The sequence below is a fragment of the Podarcis liolepis genome, assembly GCF_965112155.1.
Source record: "Podarcis liolepis genome assembly, chromosome: 13".
Classification (NCBI taxonomy): domain Eukaryota; kingdom Metazoa; phylum Chordata; class Lepidosauria; order Squamata; family Lacertidae; genus Podarcis; species Podarcis liolepis.
In genome coordinates, this window is record NC_139573.1 from 6,191,909 (window position 1) to 6,213,727 (window position 21,819).

At 49.1% G+C, this 21,819-nt stretch overlaps 2 protein-coding genes across 6 annotated transcripts in view; both read left to right on the forward strand.

Annotated features, from left to right (window-relative positions):
- Positions 1-64: 64 nt before the first annotated feature.
- TM9SF1 (transmembrane 9 superfamily member 1) lies at positions 65-15,147 on the forward strand. Of its 5 annotated transcripts, none has more exons than XM_083472651.1 (5): positions 65-377; positions 6,008-6,370; positions 8,186-8,993; positions 11,418-11,691; positions 13,291-15,147. In XM_083472651.1, exons 1-5 carry the CDS (start codon positions 345-347, stop codon positions 13,682-13,684), a joined length of 1,872 nt encoding a protein of 623 aa, XP_083328777.1. In that variant the 5' UTR covers positions 65-344; the 3' UTR covers positions 13,685-15,147. The 5 variants fall into 5 exon arrangements, with proteins under 5 accessions (XP_083328777.1, XP_083328778.1, XP_083328780.1 ...); XM_083472652.1 differs by having other exon boundaries at positions 65-368; XM_083472654.1 differs by lacking the exon at positions 65-377 and adding an exon at positions 1,469-1,583.
- Positions 15,148-16,668: 1,521 nt separating this feature from the next.
- IPO4 (importin 4) overlaps positions 16,669-21,819 on the forward strand; it is a 51,575-nt gene continuing 46,424 nt past the window's right edge. Inside the window, exons 1-4 of the mRNA XM_083472523.1 lie at positions 16,669-16,761; positions 16,986-17,058; positions 20,533-20,619; positions 21,639-21,718. Of these exons, the coding sequence (XP_083328649.1) occupies positions 16,697-16,761; positions 16,986-17,058; positions 20,533-20,619; positions 21,639-21,718 (305 nt within the window). The 5' untranslated portion in view covers positions 16,669-16,696. The remainder of the gene's footprint in view (positions 16,762-16,985; positions 17,059-20,532; positions 20,620-21,638; positions 21,719-21,819) is intronic.

The window sequence follows — 21,819 nt, forward strand, 5'->3', positions numbered from 1 at the left end:
AGCCACGTCCCAACATTCCGCTCGCGCCCATTGGTCGGCAGGGGTTCCGGTTCCTTGGCTGGCAATGGGGGATTGTCTCGAGACAAAGGGTGCAGGCGCTGCCCCACCCACGGGCTGTGTCAGGATCCCAGGCCCTCGCCTCGGACAAAAACGCAGTTGCCGAAAAATAATCTCGCAGCACTGCAGGGCCTTCAGCCGCAAACATGCGTTGAATGGAACTTCCAAATTGGGCTCAGGAAAGGAGTTGAGGGCATATACATGGGGGTTAGCCAGGATTAAAGGGGAGATATTCGGACGTAGCTCCTTGAACAAGGGCCGCATAAGGTCATGGGTCACCGAATTCAATGCAGCCCTCTGTCCATTTTGTGGTATGTCAGGTACTTACGACACACCCCCATTCCTTTTTCTCAGGTATCTTGACAGACAGGAGACAAGCCATGCACTCGGATTTCTGTTGCAAACCGCCTCTTTCTGTGAGGCTTGCATGATGTTTTTGGGTGGTCTTTGGCTAAGGGGTTGGGCAATTTCTAGTCTTTAAAAGCTGTTACACACCTTTGTTCTGGGTCCTTGCAAGGGGGGGAAGGGGGGCTGTGAGGCAACAGACAAAGATCTCCCTTGCTTTCCTTCTACTGGTTCCTATCTCCACACATTTCCCCCTTGACCGAAAACAGACTTAGGGGCACTGAAATCTCTCGATGCAGAGTTGGGTTGCAAAAGAATAACCCAAGTTTGTTCTATAACAATGTGCAGCGCAGATGGGATCTCAGACTCCGCTGCCTAGTTTCCCCATAGCTCCAGCAAATGGAAAACACACAGTGTTTTCAGGGATGCTATGTGATACAATACGATACCATAATCTTTATCATCATAGCTGATGGGCTCCATTCAGCTTGTATGGACATGTATTTTTGAAGCTTGATTTTGGAAAGAGAAGAGCGACCGGTCTGTGGGATTTGCAAACCAACCTCATGCACCCTGACCTCAAAGTAAACTAAATGTTCACAGAGTGTTCCTCCTGGGGCCTGTGTCTCCATCGCCTAACACCGGCTTGTCAGTGAGATTTATAGGCATTTCCTTTTCAGTCGCTGAGTGTCCATAGGCTGCAAGTTATAAAATGATACTGGTATATTGTATGATGTTAATTATTCACCTTTCACCTTAGGTTCCCAGGGTGATTTGCAACATTAAAATACAATAGAATGAGGGAATTGCAGAGTTGGAAAGAATCCTGAGGGTCCTCTATTCCGACACCCTCAAGACGTCCTATTTGAAACCATACCGGACCTTGCTTAGCTTTGCAAACGGGCTAGCATTTTGTTTTGCTTTTAATTGCTGCACCTAAACCGGTTCCCAACACCTTGCAATTACAAAAATAAGGTGGATCCAGAAATATACACCTAGGTGTCAAAAGTGTCCCGGTTCCTTACTGCAGCATGAAGTCTTAATAATTCTCTCTCTCTCTCTTTAGGTAATAATACTTGAATTCTCACTTTCTACTGAACGCACAGGCCTGTGAAGCTTTGGAAACAAGAACAGCCCTGGGCAGAAATGCTGTGAGGTGCCTCTGCTGCTAAGGCTACAGGGTAGCCCTGAAATTATTGCCATGCTCTTTTTTTTCCCTAGTGGCAGAAATAGCTCCCCCTGTTGGATTTCTGCCTGCTGCAAAGTAGGCAAACATCCAGCCACGCAATGAAAATGCACTCTTAGCATGATCAGAGTCACCCCGCCCTTTCCCAGCGCTTTGCACTCCACTTGGGGGGAACTAAGGAGAGCCGGCATCCCACCCCCGCCGTCTTTATTTCCTGCCTCAGTTTTGCCTTCTGGGAAATGGAGCCTTTCCCGGCTTTAATTTCCCTCCGCCGATCTCCATCTCGCGCCTGCCCCTTTAACAGGTGGGCGGGGCAAGAGCGGAAGAACCTCCTGCGCGCATGCGCACGAGCGGGGTGTGTGTGTGTTTTCTCCCCGTCTCTATGGAGTCTACGCTTCCCGCCGCCGCCGCCGTGTCCCTCAAACTCGGAATTACGTCACCGTGCGGGCAGCCAGGCCCCCCGCGCTCTTGCTTGAGGGCGGAAGCAGCCGACGGACGTGGCCGGGCCTGCCCTCGGAGACCGCCTGAAGGACCCCGAGGCGTCGCGAGCCTCCGGCCCCTCGAATGATCCGCCACAGCCCTTAGCCGCCGCGCCTCCTCGTTGGCAGCGAGCCGGGGAAGAGCGGCGTTGGGAAGAGAGCGGGCTGGGAGCCGGGCTGAAGGGAGCAGTGGGGCCAGGCGCGGGCATGGGAAGCCCCTGGGGCTGAGAGGCGCGCTCCCCTTCACCCTCTGCGCCGGGAGACCCCCGCTTCCTCTCCCCCCGCCCTCGGGCAGAAGGAGGTGCAAGACCCTCAGGCAGCGCCAAGGGCAGCCCCAGAGAGAGAGAGAGGTGAGGTCAGGTGAGGAGGGGGAGCCTGTGCTGCAGAGGCTGGGGGGGCATTTGGGGGGGGGCAGAGGGGCAGCCCCTCTGCTTAGGGTGGTGGGAGGCCCCGAAGCACCCAGGTTAGGCTTCCAGGGTGGGCGCTAGGGTGGGTGCAGGAGGGTCTTCCTAGGGTGGCATTGCTGCACCTGCAAAAGAACCCCTCCCCCATAAGATGGACTAGCATAGCTCAGCCGGTAGAGCATGAGACTCTCTTTTATATATATATATAATAATTTTTATTAATTTTTAAACATATAAATTGTCCTACATACCACAAAACTTCACATCTTATACAGTCTTTTTGGACTTCCATCGGCACCTCTGATGATCCCCCATTTTTATCATTTCTTAAATTCGTTATCTTAACTAACATCCTCCTCTTTATCCATTTATGCAATCATTCAAATTATTCACCTCACAAAACTCCTTGCAACCCCTACAAACATAATCTGATCATCACAGTTACTTTTCAAATAGTCCGTAAATTTACACCAGTCCTCTGGTCCCGCCGGTTTCGAATTCTTCCTGTTAGTTTGTCTAATTCCGCAGAGTCCATCAATTCCATCCTCTGATCTTCTTTCGTCGGTAATTCTTCTTGCTTCCATTTTCGTGCCGATAATATTCTTGCTGCCGTCGTTGCGTGAGACTCTTAACTTGAGGGTCAAGGCTTCGAGTCCCACGCTGGGCAAAAAGATTCCTGCATCGCAGGGGGTTGGAATAGATGACCCCCAGGTCCCTTCCCACTCAGCAATTCTGTGGTTCTATGACCATGGAGTACAGCCCCCCACCGCAGTGTGGCATTCAGAGTGGGCATCCTCCAAACCGTGGACCTAAGGGGATGGCTGCTTAAGGAAGGGTCCAAGATTGGCGTGACCCGATATGGCGCTTGCATGTGGATGAATGTAATACGAATACTTGCGGCTGGAGCCTTTCACCCCCCCTCACTCCCTCTCACCCCCCAAAAACTGCATCTCCAAACCATTGTTTGATAAGAAGCATTAAGAGTCACCTGGTGAATCAGGCCGATGGCCCAGAATCCTGATCCCAGCATCCTGTTCCCTTTGGGGAAAGCAGGGAGCAGGATCAGAGCAGGGGAGAGATGCCTCCGTGGTTTCCAGCACAACTGGTGTTTGGAAGTGTTGCTGTCTCCAGCTGTGGAGGCAGAGCAGAGCCATCCTGGCTTCTTGTTGTTTCAATCATGGTTGAACATTCAGCCTCCACGCCCTACGTCTCTGTGATGGACCAGTATGGTTACCAGGTCGGCAAAGTGATCGGCCATGGTTCCTACGGGACCGTCTACGAGGCTTATTTCGCCAAGCAGAAGACGATGGTGGCCATCAAAATCATCTCCAAGAAGAAGGCCTCGGAGGATTACCTCACCAAATTCCTGCCGAGGGAGATACAGGTTGTTATTCTCACGGTGCCGCGTGGATACCCCTTCCAGCCCTGAGCTTTTCCACAGGGCACTTCGCTGTGGGCTCGGGAATATGTGTTTTGAGCATCCTCGTGACGTCGCCCCCATCCAAATGCTGCTCTGAATTTCTTCCTCCCGTTTAATCCAGATTTGCTGTGTCCCTTGGGAAATCTAAGAGATTTGTAGGTTTGTTGTTGTTGTTGAGTCGTTTAGTCATGTCCGACTCTTCGTGACCCCCTGGACCAGAGCATGCCAGGTACTCCTGTCTTCCACTGCCTCCCGCCGTTTGGTCAAACTCATGCTGGTAGCTTTGACAACACTATCCAACCATCTCGTCCCCTGTCGTCCCCTTCTCCTTGTGCCCTCCATCTTTCCCAACATCAGGGTCTTTTCCAGGGAGTCTTCTCTTCTCATGAGGTGGCCAAAGTCTTGGAGCCTCAGCTTCAGGATCTGTCCTTCCAGTGAGCACTCAGGGCTGATTTCCTTCAGAATGGAGAGCTTTGATCTTCTTGCAGTCCATGGGACTCTCAAGAGTCTCCTCCAGCACCAGAATTCAAAAGCATCCATTCTTCGGCGATCAGCCTTCTTTATGGTCCAGCTGTCACTTCCACACATCACTAGTGGGAAAACCATAGCTTTCACTATACGGACCTTTGTTGGCAAGGTGATGTCTCTGCTTCTTAAGATGCTGTCTAGGTTTGTCATTGCTTTTCTCCCAACTAGCAGGCGTCTTTTAATTTCATGACTGCTGTCACCATCTGCAGTGATCATGGAGCCCAAGAAAGTAAAATCTCTCACTGCCTCCATTTCTTCCCCTTCTATTTGCCAGGAGGTGATGGGACCAGTAGCCATGAGCTTCAAGAGTCTCCTCCGGCACCATAATTCAAAAGCATCCATTCTGGCTAGTAGCATCAATAGCCCTCTCCTCCATGGAATTGCCTAATCCTCTTTTAGAGCCCTGCATGTGGGGGCTGAGGGTCTTGCATCGCTGCCTCCTGGGGGAGCGAGTCCAATAGTTTGACTATGCACTGTGTGAAGGAAGACTGTCTGTTTATCTGTCCTGAATCTTTCAACATGCGGTTTCCTGAAGGCTGATGCCTGGCAGGGCCTTTGTTCTCCATCTCCCCCAAAGCCGCAGGTGGTGGTACTATGAGGGCACAAGAAACGCCTAGGTTGTCATGAGTTGGAAAGGTGGCCCATGCTTATACGTTTATGGGGTTGTTGTTTGTTGGAGTTTGGGGGAAGGGAAGACCCAGCAATGAACCATAGGGATCGACGAGGTGTTTCTCAGGTGCTTTGACGTCAACAGAATGGTGCCCTCAAAACGGTTGATTTCTGGGAGCTCCCGTAGTAAAGAATGGAAGCTCTTTAAGTCAGGCATCCCAAACTCTACAGGCACCGAGGAAGCCACCAAGCCCACACTTGACACCATGTGTTTAAAAAGCATCATGATACCACTTTAAATAGTCACGGCTGCCCCCAGAGAATTCTGGGAGCTGTAGTTCATTGAGGGTGTTAGGAGAACCCTATTCCTCTCACAATCAATCCATCTTCTCAGGGAATTCCGACAACCGTAACTCAGTGAGGAACGGGCTTCCTCACGACTCGGCACCGGTACCAAATTACAGCTCCCAAAATTCTTTGAGGGAAGCCGCAGCTTTTTGCAGTTGTAATACAGTGGTGCCTCGCAAGACGAAAAGAATCCGTTCTGTGATTCTCTTCGTCTAGCGGTTTTTTCGTCTTGCGAAGCATGCCCATTGACGGATTAGCGGATTAGCGCTATTAGCGGCTTTTAGCGGCTTATCTGCTGATCGGATCAGCTGATAAGCGGCTTAGTGGCTTAGAAAAAGGGGGGGGGGAGAAAAAAACCCGCAGGAACTCGCAAGACATTGTCGTCTTGCGAAGCAAGCCCATAGGAAATTCGTTTTGCGAAGCACCTCCAAAACGGAAAACTCTTTCGTCTTGCGAGGCATTCGTCCTGCGGGGCACCACTGTATAGTGATTTCAAAATGTGTGGGGTGAATGTGACCCAAGACCAAGACCTTAAGTTGGCATTGGCCAAGATAGTGTCCCCAAAACTATAATGTGATTCCAGAGAAATTGTGCCTCGCTGAATAATGCTTTTCTGTTCTTCCTCCCAAAGCCCCGGCCCAGTTCCCACCCCCCTTTCTCCTGTTACCACCCCATGATGGCCCGCCCCCCGTTTCTTGTCCTCCTCCTCTTCTTCCTCCTTTCCCTCTTATCCACGGCCTCTTCAGAGACCCACTACCAGCGGGGGGACCCAGTGATGCTTTACGTCAACAAAGTGGGGCCTTACCACAACCCCCAGGAGACCTACCATTACTACCAGCTCCCTGTGTGCTCCCCGGAGAATATCCGCCACAAAAGCCTTACCTTGGGGGAGGTGCTGGATGGAGACCGCATGGCCGAGTCAATGTACGAGATCCGCTTCCGGGAGAACGTTGACAAGAAGGTCCTGTGTGAAATGAAGCTCACACCTGAGCAGGTAAGCCCGGCCAGAAAATCTTGGATTCCAAGGTCTGTTTCATGGAGCTGGCGTTTACCGCCTGGGTTCCTGGTTCTGCGGGACATCCCTAATTTGACTTTAAGGTTTGACAGCTGATTCCTTTTATCCTGTTATAAAGCGAGATGAGGGCCGCAACCCCAAAGTCGGCCACGACTGGACCTAATGGTCAGGGGTCCCTTTACCTTTAGGGACACGGTTGGCGCTGTGGGTTAAACCACAGAGCCTAGGGCTTGCTGATCAGAAGGTCGGCGGTTTGAATCCCTGCGACGGGGTGAGCTCCCTTTTGCTCGGTCCCTGCTCCTGCCAACCTAGCAGTTCGAAAGCACGTCAAAGTGCAAGTAGATAAATAGGCACCACTCCAGCGGGAAGGTAAACGGCATTTCCATGTGATGCTCTGGTTCGCCAGAAGTGGCTTAGTCATGCTGGCCACATGACCCGGAAGCTGTACGCAGGCTTATTCTGTGAACCACCCTGAGACCCCCGGGCGTAGGGAGGTATATAAAATCAATAAATGGAATAAAAATAAAACAGTTTATTTGCGCACTCTCAGATTAGAGGCAAATACTGAATCCCATGCATCCTGGATCAGTTTCCTTGCATCTCTTCCTCGGGCTTTTGAAATCTCGGGGAAGAAAGCAATCGGTAAGACCAAGCACAGTCAGTAGAACATGAGTCTCTTTTAACCTCAGCGTTGTGGGTTCGAGTTCCACGTTGGGCGAACGATTTCTGCATTGCAGGGGGTTGGATGACCTTTGGGGTCCCTTCCATTTCTACAGTTCTACGACTCAAGCACCGTTTGGGGTGTGTTGGTTTCTTTCCCTTCTTTTTTTAAATAATATTTTTTATTCATTTTCAAATACAAATTTATATAACCAATATCACAATTTATCATATAATCTTCTTTTTTTTTTTTACTTCCCCCAGTTTCTCTGCCAATCTTCCGTTTTGTTTATTTATTCACACATTTTCTAATTTTAATATTGCCTTTGAAATATAACCTCCCCAATCTTATTCCCTTTTTTACAATATTCCTCATATTTTCACAGAACGTCTTGAAAACCTACAAGCGTTGTCTGTTCATCACATATACTTTTCAGATAATCTGTAAACTTTCCCCCAGTCCTTGGTGAACTTCTGGTCTCACAAATATCGAATCTTCCCCGTTAGTTTATCCAGTTCTGCAAAGTCCGTCAATTTCAATCTCCATTCTTCAGCCGTCGGTAATTCTTCCTGTTTCCATTTTTGGGCCATGAGTATTCTCGCTGCTGTTACTGCGTATTGGAAAAGTTTACAATCTTTTTTACATATTTCAATTCCTAAAAGAAAAGCCTCCTGTTTCTTAACAAATGTACCGTATTTTTCGCTCTATAACACGCACCAGACCATAACACACACGTAGTTTTTAGAGGAGGAAAACAAGAAAAAAAATATTCTAAACGAAATAGTGGATATATGATTTTTGTGGTTCATGCTGTGGCCACAGACATGTGATCTGACAGTGAGTTTGGAGTAGCCCAATGCAAAAATCCTGAGGATCCATGTGGATCCATGCTTTGTAACCACGGAGGAGGGAAGGAAGGGGAACCATGGATCCTCTGCTCACGACTGCAGCAGATCCCCCCTGCCACCCGCAGGCATTCGCTCCATAACACGCACAGACATTTCCCCTTACTTTCTAGGAGGAAAAAAGTGAGTGTTATGGTGCAAAAAGTATGGTATATTTCAACATCTTTTTCAGTTCATTATAAATCTTTCTTTCCCTTCTGTCCTGACGGTTTCCTTCCTCCCCGGCAGGTGGAGCGTCTCCGGCAAGCCATTGAAGAGTTGTACTACTTTGAGTTTGTGGTGGACGACCTGCCTCTCCGTGGCTTTGTGGGGTACATGGAGGAAAGCGGCTTCCTGCCCCACACCCACAAGATCGGCCTCTGGACCCACCTGGACTTCCACCTGGAGTGGAACGGCGACCGCATCATCTACGCCAACGTCAGCGTCCGCAACGTCAAGCCCACCAGCCTGGACGACGTCCGCAGCGTCCTCCCCGTGGCCCACACCTACAGCGTCCGCTGGTCCGAGACGGCGCTGGAGCGGCGAGGCGACCGGCGGGGCAGCCGCAGCGGCGACGACGGCTTCTTCCCCCGCACCTTGGAGATCCACTGGCTCTCCATCATCAACTCCATGGTCCTGGTTTTCCTGCTGGTGGGCTTTGTCGTCGTCATCCTCATGAGGGTGCTCAAGAACGACCTGGCGCGCTACAACCTGGACGAGGAGGCCTCCACCTCGTCCTCGGGCGACGACTTCGACCAGGGCGACAACGGCTGGAAGATCATCCACACGGACGTCTTCCGCTTCCCGCCCTGCCGCAGCCTCCTCTGCGCCGTGCTGGGGGTGGGCAGCCAGTTCCTCGCCCTGGGCACGGGGATCATCGTCATGGCTCTCTTGGGCATGTTCAACGTCCACCGGCACGGCGCCATCAACTCGGCCGCTATCCTGCTCTATGCCCTCACCTGCTGCATTTCCGGCTATGTCTCCAGCAACTTCTACCGCCAGATTGGAGGCGAGCGTTGGGTCTGGAACATCCTGCTCACCACCAGCCTTTTCTCCGGTGAGGCCCGGCGGTGTTTTCAGTCCTTTTGCATCGGGGCAAACGTTGGGAGCGAGAGGAACCTGTCCTTGGAGGAGAGAGCTCTTTGGCTTCCTCTCCTTTGCCCAGAGGATTGGGACAATCTGGTCCCTCTGTAGATCTTCATTCTAGACATTTGGGTCTTGCTAGTCCCTGCGGGTGGCGCTGTGGGTTAAACCACAGAGCCTAGGACTTGCCAATCAGAAGGTCGGCGGTTCGAATCCCTGCAACGGGGTGAGCTCCCATTGCTCGGTCCCTGCTCCTGCCAACCTAGCAGTTCAAAAGCACGTCAAAGTGCAAGTAGATAAATAGGTGCCGCTCCGGTGAGAAGGTAAAAGGCGTTTCCGTGTGCTGCTCTGGTTCGCCAGAAGCGGCTTAGTCATGCTGGCCACATGACCCGGAAGCTGTACGCCGGCTCCCTCGGCCAGTAAAGCGAGATGAGCACCGCAACCCCAGAGTCGGTCACGACTGGACCTAATGGTCAGGAGTCCCTTTACCTTAGTCCCTGCTAGTGGCAGTCTTCACGAGTCTCCTCTATGTTCCCCACTCACTCCTGTCTTCTTCTTTCTTTCTTCTCTGGCGATCACTCGTAGCCGAGTAAGATTGTCTTCCATAAACACGGTCTTAACACTGAGTCCGTAAGTGACTGTGGAGGCCAGTTCTGGATCCACACGTTCTTCCACAGTGGGGACATAGTTTTCCAGGTGGGAGTTGATCGCGGTGTGGATTTGCCAAGCGTTCCTTCCTCTTAGCGCGTTTCTTCCTTGCGTCCTGAGTTCGAGTGTCTTCAAAGCCCATGACACCTTTGGTAAAGGCTGTTCTCCAACTGGAGCGCTCACAGGCCAGTGTTTCCCAGATGTCGGTGTTTATACTACCTTTTTAAAGATTTGCCTTGAGAGAGTCTTAAACCTCTTTTGTTGACCACAGCATTACGCTTTCCATTTTTACGTTGAAAATAGAGTAGTTGCTGTGGAAGACGATCATCAGGCATCTGCACAACATGACCAGTCCAACGAAGTTGATGTTGAAGAATCATTGCTTTGACACTGGTGATCTTTGCTTCTGCCAGTACACGGGCATTAGTTCGCCTGTCTTCCCAGATGATGTGTAAAAATTTCCGGAGACATGGTTGATGGAATCTTTTGAGGGGGGTGATCTAGGGCAGGAGTGAGCAGAAGGTGTATCACTACCTGTTGATGGATCTCTGGTGGTTTTAAGCAGATCAGCAAGGATTTCTGATTCCCAGTTGTGCAGCAACAAAATCTCCCCTCCCATTACATTGCTGCAATGAAGAAAGTTTCTGGGAGGGTAACCTGATGTGGAGTTTTGTGGGTGGGAGGCCTGTGAACTCAGTTCTGTTCCTCTGCTGGATAATCTTGTTGCCACATGTTCCAATTCGTTTGCACCTCTTGAGGACTAGGAACATGCTGCTCTTTGTAAAACGAGAGCGGATTTCTCAGGGGCCGTGTTAGATCTGGGAGCATTAAACGCCCCTTTGCAGCTAGTAAACTCAGTCCTTTACAGCAGAATGCAGCAGCAGCAACTGTGGTTGGAATGGTAACATCAAAGGTTTTATTTATAAAGCAAACAACCAAACAATAGGGCAACTCTCACATCCTTCTTCTTCAACAGAGGAGCAGAGCAGAGAGGGTAATTAAGTAATTAAAGGAAACCTGCAACATTATGCAATGTGAGAATGAGACATTACAATACGGTGGTACCTCGGGTTACATGCGCTTCAGGTTACAGACTCTGCTAACCCAGAAATAGTACCTCGGGTTAAGAACTGTGCTTCAGGATGAGAACAGAAATTGCGCAGCAGTGGTGCGGCAGCAGCGGAAGGCCCCATTAGCTAAAGTGGTGCTTCAGGTTAAGAACAGTTTCAGGTTGAGAACGGACCTCTGGAACAAATTAAGTTCTTAACCCGAGGTAAAGGTAAAGGGACCCCTGACCATTAGGTCCAGTCATGGCTCACTCTGGGGTTGTGGTGCTCATTTCGCTTTATTGGCTGAGGAAGCTGGCGTACAGCTTCCGGGTCCTGTGGCCAGCAGGACTGAGCCGCTTCTGACGAACCAGAGCAGTGCACAGAAACGCCGTTGACCTTCCCATCAGAGTGGTACCTATTTATCTACTTGCACTTCGAGGTGCTTTCGAACTGCTAGGTTAGCAGGAGCAGGGACCGAGCAACGGGAGCTCACCCCGTCGCGGGGATTCGAACCACCGACCTTCTGATCGGCATGTTTAACCCACAGCGCCACCTGCGTCCACTGTACTAACAAGATCCCCGCAAAGAAGCGTGGGGAGGGGGGAGGGAGGGCAGCTGGTCCGATTTGCCTGAGACGGATACAGCCCGCGATTTGTTGCTGACGCTGCTGCATGTGCTTCTCTCTCCCTGCCTCTGCCCAGCTCCCTTCTTCCTGACGTGGAGTGTCGTCAACTCGGTGCACTGGGCCAACGGGTCAACGCAGGCGCTGCCAGCTACCACCATCCTGCTGCTGCTGACCGTCTGGCTGCTGGTGGGATTCCCTCTCACCGTCATCGGCGGCATCTTCGGCAAGAACCGGGCGGGGCCCTTTGACGCCCCCTGTCGCACCAAGAACATCGCCCGGGAAATCCCGCCCCAGCCTTGGTACAAGTCCACGCTGGTTCATATGACGATTGGGGGCTTCCTCCCCTTCAGGTGAGAGTTGGCGCAGAGCCTGGGTCTCCGGCTGCCTCCGTCCTTTTCTATCCCTCCTGGGCTCTGAGCTGCCCACTTTTATTTTATTTTATTTTATTTTATTTTATTTTAATTTTCCATTATACAATTTAGTAAAAAAGAGAAATCATACATAACAGAGAAAAGAAATACAGTGGTACCTCAGGTTACAGACGCTTCAGGTTACAGACTAACCCAGAAATAGTACCTCAGGTTAAGAACTTTGCTTCAGGATGAGAACAGAAATCGCACAGCGGCGGCAGCAGGAGGTCCCATTAGCTAAAGTGGTACCTCAGGCTAAGAACAGTTTCAGGTTAAGTACGGACCTCCGGAACGAATTAAGGACTTAACCTGAGGTACCACTGTATACTTTCCCCCTTTTTTTCTTCCTCTCTTTATTTTTTTGTTTTCGTTTCGATTGGTTTGCTCTTTTCCTGCGGATAAATAAATGAATAAAAGTGAAAAGTCAAGTAGGAGGTGACCTGATAAAGGTTTTGCAAAAGAGAGAGCGCTTAGAGAACGCTTTCTTATAACGCCGGAGTTCGTGGGCATCCTACGGAACTAAACTTTGGAAGCCGCCCAGAGTGGCTGGTGCAACTCTATTTCTTTGGCTTTTAAATTTGCAGTCGTGCCTTGGAAGTTGGACGGAATCCATTCCGGAAGTCCGTTAAACTTCCAAAACATTTGAAATCCAAATCACGGCTTCTGATTGGCTGCAGGAAACCCCTGCAGCCAATCAGAAGCCATGGAAGCCCCATTAGACTTCAGGTTCCAAAAGAACGTTTGCAAACGGAGACAATTGCTTCCAGGTTTGCGGCGTTCAGGAGCCAAAACGTCCCGAGTTCCAGGGCGTTTGGGATTCAAGGTACGAGTGTTTTTATTTAGTTTTTCAGATTAAAATTTTGCAGTTATGTAAAAACAAGATTCTAAGGAATCTCTTGGACTTCCATCCTCCCCTCTGTGGGTCCTCTTCCTAATAATTTCCTCCTGTATCTTTTCTTCATTCTGCCGGACACTGAGGTTTAGCTCCGAGGGCCTTCTGGTGGTTTCCTCGCTGCGAGAAGCCAAGTTACAGGGAACCAGGCAGAGGGCCTTCTCAGTAGTGGCACCCGCCCTGTGGAACGCCCTCCCACCAGATGTCAAAGAGAAGAACAACTACCAGGCTTTTAGAAGACATCTGAAGGCAGCCCTGTTTAGGGAAGCTTTCAATGTTTAATAGGTTATTGTATTTTAGTGTTCTGTTGGAAGCCGCCCAGAGTGGCTGGGGAAACGCAGCCAGATGGGTGGGGTATAAATAATAAATTATGATGATGATGACCCAAATCTTTGACACCTCCATTGTGCCCCAAATTAGGGGTTCAACTCAGACGAGTGAGGTACAAATACGCTTATTATTATCTTTATTCATCTTTATTATCTTTATTCCCTGTTTAGGGAAGCTTTTAATGTTTGATGTATTACATTATTTTAATATTTTTTGGGGAAGCCGCCCAGAGTGGCTAGGGAAGCCCAGCCAGATGGGCGGGGTATAAATAAATAATTATTATTATTATTAAATTTATTATTTATTATCATTGGCAGCGCCATTTCTGTGGAGCTCTACTACATCTTTGCCACGGTGTGGGGCCGGGAGCAGTACACCCTGTACGGGATCCTCTTCTTCGTCTTTGCCATCCTCCTCAGCGTCGGGGCCTGTATCTCCATCGCCCTCACCTACTTCCAGCTCTCGGGCGAGGACTACCGCTGGTGGTGGCGCTCCGTGCTCAGCGCGGGCTCCACCGGCCTCTTCATCTTCCTCTACTCCGTCTTCTACTACTCCCGCCGCTCCAACATGTCGGGCGCGGTGCAGACGGTGGAGTTCTTCGGCTACTCCCTCCTGACTGGCTACGTCTTCTTCCTCATGCTGGGCACCATCTCCTTCTTCGCCTCCCTCAAATTCATCCGCTACATTTACGTCAACCTCAAGATGGACTGAGCACCCGCCCCCTCCTTGCGCTCTCGTTGGCCGTAAAGCTCTGCTTCCCCATTGGCTAGGACAGGCGCCGCTCAAAGGCCGGGCCTCCCAGTTGGCTGGGAGATCAGCCCGAGCTCGGGGAAACCGGGCTTTTAAACGATCCGTCTCTCTCGTTAGCTGGGATCGGTTTCCGAGAGCTCCCCAGCTCACCGCAGTGGTGGTTGCTTGATCGCCGGGAAGCAGCAGGAAACAGGATCCAAAAGCCCTCCTCTTGTTGGTCAGGGCCGCTAGCCCATCAACGAACCTGTCAATCTGGCCAATTAGTGGGCACTGCAACAAATTTCCTTTCTTTCTTTTATAAAAATAAAATTGGTCGAAACTGCAGTTTGCACGCTTTGGGGTGGGAATTATGGTTTGTTACTCCCTTTAAACGGGTTGAAATGTGACCAATCGGGTGAGCTCTCTTCCTATTGGCTGGCCGGCCTGGTCAGCTGACCAACGCCGGGCTCGGTTAGCCAATCGCTCTCCTTCCCTTCCAAAGGGAAGTTGGGCTCTTGGCGGCTGACCAGCCGGGAAACGGGGAAAATTGTTCTGCCTCGATTTGCTTCCTTCGGAGCTTTTATGCAATCGGGTGACAGGTCCCAGCTATTCCAAATAAAAACTGGCCCCTACGAGGACCGGCAGGGCCGGCCCTGCAGATGGCAATGGCCCCAGCGACCGGCACCACCTTGTCCCTCGGGGTTCCCCCCTCTACAGGATTCTTAATGCGGGAGAGAATTGGTGGGCTAAGGATTGGATAATGGTTTCCTCTGACCAGAGGCCTTCCTGGGGGCTAGGTTAAAATGGATCTCTCCATGTTGGAGGGGGACAGAGAAAGAGTCTTGTATTTGTTAGGCCTTTCCCTGCAGCTTTTAAAGGATCCCCCTATTTGCATGTTGTAGGATGGGCTGTACCAGTGTTTGGGAATCCCCTATGTTGTTGGACTACAACTCCCATCGTCCACTGCCAGCTTCGCCAACGGTCACGGATGATGGGAGTTGTAGTCCAACATCTTCCGGCTTGGGGAACACTGGTTGACCCCTTCAGAAGGGGATCCAGCCTCTTCAGTGGATTTGTTTTACCAGCCGCCGCCACCTCATGGACAAGGTAGTTCCCCTCCATTCAGAGGCCTCCCTCCATTGCCAATACCTTTGCTCCCTCCCTCTCCTACATTGCCTCCTTTGTTATTCCCAAGGTGCCTGGGGCTATTATGGTCTGGGTGGGGGAAGAAGCTGTCTCTTCGCCTTCTGCCACAGTCAAGAAAATGCCTATAATTATATATGGAAATTATATATATGAGGAGTTATGTATATTTAGCAAGGATCGAAGCTAGGGTTTTGTTTTGTTTTGTTTTTGATTTTTGTTTCGTTCCAGCGGTTTCTTTTTACAGATCTTGAAATTAAACTTTATTAATTAAAAAGAAAAACCAAAAAACCTGGCTGCAAGACTCTCTGGCTGTCTCTTTATTTCTTTCTTGCATTTATACCCCACTTCAAGGAGCGTTTCCACCTCCATTGTTCATCCCGGACACTGAGGTCCAGCTCTGAGGGCCTTCTGGCGGTTCCCTCCCTGCGAGAAGTGAGGTTACAGGAAGCCAGGCAGAGGGCCTTCTCAGTGGTGGCACCCGCCCTGTCAAGGAAATGACACCTGACTTTTAGAAGACATCTGAAGGCAGCCCGTTTTAGAGAAGTTTTTAATGTTTGATGTTTTATCGTCTTTTTAATATCCTGTTGGGAGCTGCCCAGAGTGGCTGGGGAAACCCAGCCAGATTGGGGGGGGGTATAATTAATAAATTATTATTATTATTATTATTATTATTATTATTATTATTATTATTATTATGAGCTCAAAGTGGCGTACATGGTTCTCCCTGTTCTCATTTTAATCCCAACAACCCTGTGAGGTAAGCCCGGCTGACAGGCAGTGACTGATACCCAAGGTGACCCAGTTAGCTTCATGGCTGAGTTGAGATTTGAACCCTAGTCTCCCAGCGAGAGCTGGACCATAAAGAAGGCTGATGGCCGAAGAATGGATGCTTTTGAATTCTGGTGCTGGAGGAGACTCTTGAGAGTCCCATGGACTGCAAGAAGATCAAACCTCTCCATTCTGAAGGAAATCAGCCCTGAGTGCTCACTGGAAGGACAGATCCTGAAGCTGAGGCTCCAAGACTTTGGCCTCCTCATGAGAAGAGAAGACTCCCTGGAAAAGACCCTGATGTTGGGAAAGATGGAGGGCACAAGGAGAAGGGGACGACAGAGGACGAGATGGTGGGACAGTGTTCTCGCAGCTATGAACATGAGTTTGACCAAACTGTGGGAGGCAGTGGAAGATAGGAGTGCCTGGCGTGCTCTGGTCCATGGGGCCATGAAGAGTCGGACACAACTAAACAACAACAAACACCTTTTTAAACAATATTTTCCCACCTCTCCTCCCCCTACTTCCCACCACTACCCGCCTTATCACTTAAATATTCGTAATTAGGATGGTTATAATTTAATATCTGTAAAGTCAAATAAAAATTATTATTTAAAACATTTTTTAACTATAATAGGATCCAGAATGCAGCAGTCTGATTGGTCCTAGAACAATAGGATCCAGAATGCAGCAGGCTGATTGGTCCGCAGGCGCCACCCAATCCAACTCCAGTCCCAACCCCAACCCCAATCTGATTGGCCTACAGGAGAATCCCAGAATTAGCCAATCACGTGTGGCCCATTGTGTTAAATAATGGATATAAAGCAGACATTTCGGGGGAACTCCCATTCCTCACTGCTATGAGCTGAATAAAGAGCATAAAACCCAGTCTCAACTCTGAGTATATTTCATAAACAGTTGAAAACATACACGTGTAAAAAAAACAGCCACCCACCCCCAGATTCAGAGCAGAGGGTGGCCAGTAGGTCCTCCCAGGACAGCAGGGGGAGCCCGAGGCGCCGGAAGCACGCGTGGCGGAGCCCCTCTGTCCCCCGGAAGCGGCCGCCTTGTCTGCTCCACATGTGCTGGGAGTTCTGTAACCAACAGCTACTTGGGCTTCGCCTGGCAGCTTCCTCCCTTCGCCTGTGGGGCTGAGCCTTCTCCCCCCATTTCTCTCTCTTTTTGGGGGGTGGGGGGGCCAGATATCTCCCCCTCCTCCAGTCTCTCCATCCCTCGTGGGGCTTCCCCTCCCCATACAAGCCAGGGGTCTCCCTGCCCCACTTTTCAGTGGGGCTCCTCCTTTCCCCCTGTAACTTTATTATTTTTTTTATTTCCCCTTCTATATATTTCTATCTCCTTCGCCTCCCAGCACAATGGCAACTGAGGAGCTGGAGAAGATGCTGTCAGATTTGCTGCAGCCTGACAATGCCGTCATCCAACAGGTAGAGCGGGGCAGGAAAGTGTGGGGCGGCTGGGTTTGAAAAAGCATCAGGATCAAAGCATTTCAGGGGAAGCAGGATATGTGAAATCCAGGGGGGCATGTGAGTGGTCAGGGCTTGGAGCAACCCAAGTCTTAGAAAATAAATTAAAAGTATTAATATAGTGCGATTTATGAATCGCCTGTTGTTATTTTTGCATCTCTCTCTCTCAAGGGGCCACCAAAATAATAGCCTTAGAAATAGGAAAGACCTGGAGGTCTCATTTTAAGAGCTATTGGGAAATGAACCCTGAGGGACCACCTCACCCGGCTGGGAAAACTCGTCCAGGCAAAAAAAAAAATTTAATGTTTTCAGATGTTTCTGGAAAGCACAGATAGTGGGCGCTGCTATGCAATCTCTAATGAGGTTTTAATTCGCATGCTTTGATTACGGATGTTTGCGCAACTGGTATCTGCGCTTGTAAGCTGCTTAGCGGACCATGTGGGCATAAATTATACCCTTTTAAAATGTGGCTCTTTTCTGGGGGGGGCAGGGAGTGTTTTTGGGTTGTTGTTTTTATTCTGATTATATATGTTGTGATCTTCCCTGTTTAGGGAAGTTTTTAATGACTGATGTTTTAATGTGTTTTTAATCTTTTAATGTGCTTTTAATCTCTGGGCGCCACCCAGAGTGGCTGGGGAAACCCAGCCAAATGGGCAGGGTATAAATAAATTATTATCATTACTATTATTATTATTATTATTATTATTATTATTATTATTTATTACATCCCTGAGTTCTTTGGGTACACGGCGGTATATAAACTCAATAATAATAATAATAATATTAAGCAGGATAGGAATGGGGCAAAATGCTAATAAATAGGGGAGGGCAAGGTTTTGGATTGGGAGTTGTACGTTGAGGTCCAGCAAGATGCAGAGAACTGATTTGGGGGGATGCGTAATACAGTCATACCTCGGGTTGAAGTTGCTTCAGGTTGAGCGCTTTCGGGTTGCGCTCTGCAGCGACCCCGAAGTAACTGAACGCGTTACTTCCGGCTTTTGCCGCTCGGGCATGCGCAGCAGACGCTCAAAATGATGTCATGCGCGGAAGCGGTGAATCGCGACACACGCAGACGCACGGACCGGAGTTGCGTTCGCTTCAGGATGCGAACGGGGCTCCGGAACGGATCCCGTTCATATCCAGAGGTACCACTGTAATGGCTCTACTGGATCAGGCCAGTGGCCCATCGAGTCCAGCATCCCGTTCTCAAAATGGCCAACTTGGATGCCTTAAACACGCAAGCAGGATTTGAACGCAAGACACCTCTCTTCTCCTGCGGTTTCCAACTGGTATTCGGAAGCCTTGCTGACTCTGTGGCAGCAGAGCATAGCCACTGTGGCTAAGTAGCCCTTCTCTGTGAATTTGCCTCATCCTCTTTTAAATCCATCCAAGTTGGAGGCCATGACTGCCTCTTGTCTTGTGGGAGGGAGTTCCATTGTTTAACAATTCGCTGTGCAAAGAAGGGTTTTATTTTATCTGTCCTGGATCTCCCTACGTTCAACTTCCTTCTGTTTAATTGTTCTGAGAGAGGCGTCTGAGATAGAGACTGGTCTTATGGGGGGGTCGGCCCTCACAGGATATCCCAATTCTCCTTCTCCAAGTCAGTTAGTACAATAGGCAGGGGAAATTTCCCCCCCTCCAAATAATCTTTATTAGTTTTCCGGTTACATACTCCACATACACATAATGCGTTTTATTTTACATTTATACTTGCTCCTAAGTGCAGACTTCCCTCCTTCCTTCTGGTTTTTTATATCACATATAATTTTATCGCATTATTTTCATCCATTTTGTATATTATTCATTTTCCATATTTGTCCGTAGTATAGCCATAAACAAATAAATCCTCCTGTTTATACAATTCTTGTTGTCTGTCTGCATGTATTTACAACTATTGTTAGTTATATTAATCTCCTTATACATTTTGCTTCATATTATTTTCATTATCCATCACTTTTCTTAATCGTTCCCGTTATGAGGTTCATTCCCAATTCTACTGGTTTCACTATTTCATCTTATCTTTCCTATATACGACATAAATTTTTCCCACTCTTTTTGAAGAAATTTTGCTGGTGGGTAGTCTTACCTTAAGGGACGTGGGTGGCGCTGTGGCTTAAACCACAGAGCCTAGGCTAACTTGCTGATCAGAAGGTTGGCGGTTCGAATCCCCGTGATGGGGTGAGCTCCCGTTGCTCGGTCCCTGCTTCTGCCAACCTAGCAGTTTGAAAGCACATCAAAGTGCAAGTAGATAAATAGGTACCGCTCCGGCGGGAAGGTAAACGGCATTTCCATGCGCTGCTCTGGTTCGCCAGAAGCAGCTTAGTCATGCTGGCCACATGACCCGGAAGCTGTATGCCGGCTCCCTCAGCCAATAAAGCGAGATGAGCGCCACAACCCCAGAGTCGTCCGTGGCTGGACCTGATGGTCAGGGGTCCCTTTACCTTTACTAGCCTTACCTTAGGACCCCTAGATCTGAAACCGCTCCTTGTCTATGGACTCAGGAGTTGCCAGTGGCTGACTGCCTCAGTCATGCTCTTTGTAAAATGGCAAATCGCAGCAGCTGCCCCTTCGGAGCTGTTGTGAAATACAAATTCCTTTGCATAGAAGCATTTATTTATTGACTTTTTATTTAAAAAAAAGAAAAAAGGTTTTAGGACCAGTTTAGGGCATCCTGTCCCTCTGGGTATAGCAGAAACCCATGCTGCATGAGAAATAAAATGGCATGGTTATTTATGTATGCCACTACTGCGCCCCATGTTTTGTTAGCCCCAAAATGGAAAACAAGTGAGGTCCCAACTAAAGAAGAATAGCAACTTAAGCTGATGGAAGATGCACAGCTCACGGACTTAACATATAGAATAAGAGCACAAGAAGAAGAACATACGTTTAGAGAAGATTGGAAAACGTTTATTTAATATATTATTACTTATTTATTAAATTTATATACCGCCCTACACCCAGAGGTCTCAGGGCGGTTCACAGGATATATGGGAAATAACTGTGTAAACTTGAAAATGTTGGCAGCATTGAGATAAACTCAACGGTGTCGATTACGTTTTGATGGATGTAACGATGGAATACTGAATGGTTTAGTTTAGGTAAAATATGCAGGGGTTTGTGATATGCAAAATGAACCATGGAAGGAGAAGAAGGGAAGTCACTGATATTTTAAGGATGCTTAAAGGAGTATTCTAAATTGTGAAACTGAAAATGTAATAAAAAATTTATATATGAAAAGAGAGAAACGGCGCGGCTATACTCTGCAGTGACTGAACTGAAGCTTTGGGTCGTGACGCAGTGGGTCAGTGCATCAGGCTGTTGACCAAAACTTTGGTGGTTCGAGTCCCCCAGGGATGGCGGTGGGCAGGATTTTGCAGCGGGTTGGACTAGATGACCCTCGGGATCCCTTCCGACTCTGTCATTCTTCCTCCTCAGGCTACAGCCCAGTTGAAAGAGGCCCTGAAGCATCCTTTGGCACTGTCCCACCTCTGTCAGGTGATGTCCAGCTCTCAGAATCCGCAGGTAAGACCCTGCAGGGCTTAGCCCAGGGATGGGGAATCTGGGGGTACCTTCGTGGACTACAAACTCCCCACCTCCAACTGTTGGGTGTGCTGGCTGGCGGTCATGGGAGTCCAACAACACCCGGAAGGCCACAGGTTAAGTACCGTATTTTTCGCTCTATAAGACGCACTTTTCCCCTCCTAAAAAGTAAGGGGAAATGTGTGTGCATCTTACGGAGCGAATGCAGGTGGGAGGCTCTGCTCAGCGCTCCCTTTAAAGAGCCGCGCGGAGCATGTGTGCGGCTCTTGGGGGCTTTTCCCCGACGAGGGACAAGGGCAGACCGTCAGTCCCTTCTCTCTTTTTTATTTTATTATTTTTTAAAAAGATATTTATTAAGTTTTCACAAATTATAAAATCAAACACAATACAAACAAACACGCACAAAGACAAACAAATATAATTTCAAAACCTTATTCTCTTAAAACTTACTTCACCGACCTCCTCATACCTCCCCTTTCTACATTCCAATTTCAAATATTTAGTTCCGCAAATCCTCACCCTTAATTTAATCTAATTGTAATCCTTTCTTTTCCTTTAACCTAATCTTTACAGCTGTAATCCGCTTGCTTCTATAGCCGCAACAGTTTAACACTCATTAATTTTACAATGTCTCTTAAAATAGATCTTAAATTTCTTCCAATCTTCTTCCGCCGTCTCTTTCCCCTGGTCTCGGATTCTGCCAGTCATTTCAGCCAGTCCCATGTAGTCTATCACCTTCAATCTGCCATTCTTCCAGAGTGGGTAGATCTTGTGTCTTCCAATACTTTGCAATGAGTATTCTTGCTGCTGTTGTAGCGTACATAACCGTCAGTCCCTTCTCCCACCTCACAGAAAAGCCCCCAAGAGCCGCACACACGCTCTGCGCAGCTCTTTAAAGGGAGCGTGGCTCTTGGGGGCGAGCCAGTCTGCACACCACACCGCCCTTCCTCCTGTGTCCTCACCGGCCTCTCCCATTTGCCTCTTGTCTCCTCCACCCCCAGATCCGGCAGTTTGCCGCTGTGTTGGTGAGAAGGCGTCTAACCAAACACTGGCGGAAGATCAGTGCGGCTGACCAAGACATGTAAGTCTGGATGAGGAAGGCATTCTGGGGGGTGTAGAAGGGAAAGACAGGCAGGGGGTTGACTTGGAGCAGCTCTTGGTTCACAACTCAAATATATAAAA

Excerpts from the sequence above, each read along its gene's own strand:
- TM9SF1 (XM_083472651.1), top strand. The coding sequence starts at position 345 with ATGCAGCCCTCTGTCCATTTTGTGGTATGTCAG. Across the intron at positions 378-6,007 it reads TCCATTTTGTGGTATGTCAG|CCCCGGCCCAGTTCCCACCC; the intron begins GTACTTACGACA and ends TTCCTCCCAAAG. Across the intron at positions 6,371-8,185 it reads TGAAGCTCACACCTGAGCAG|GTGGAGCGTCTCCGGCAAGC; the intron begins GTAAGCCCGGCC and ends CCTCCCCGGCAG.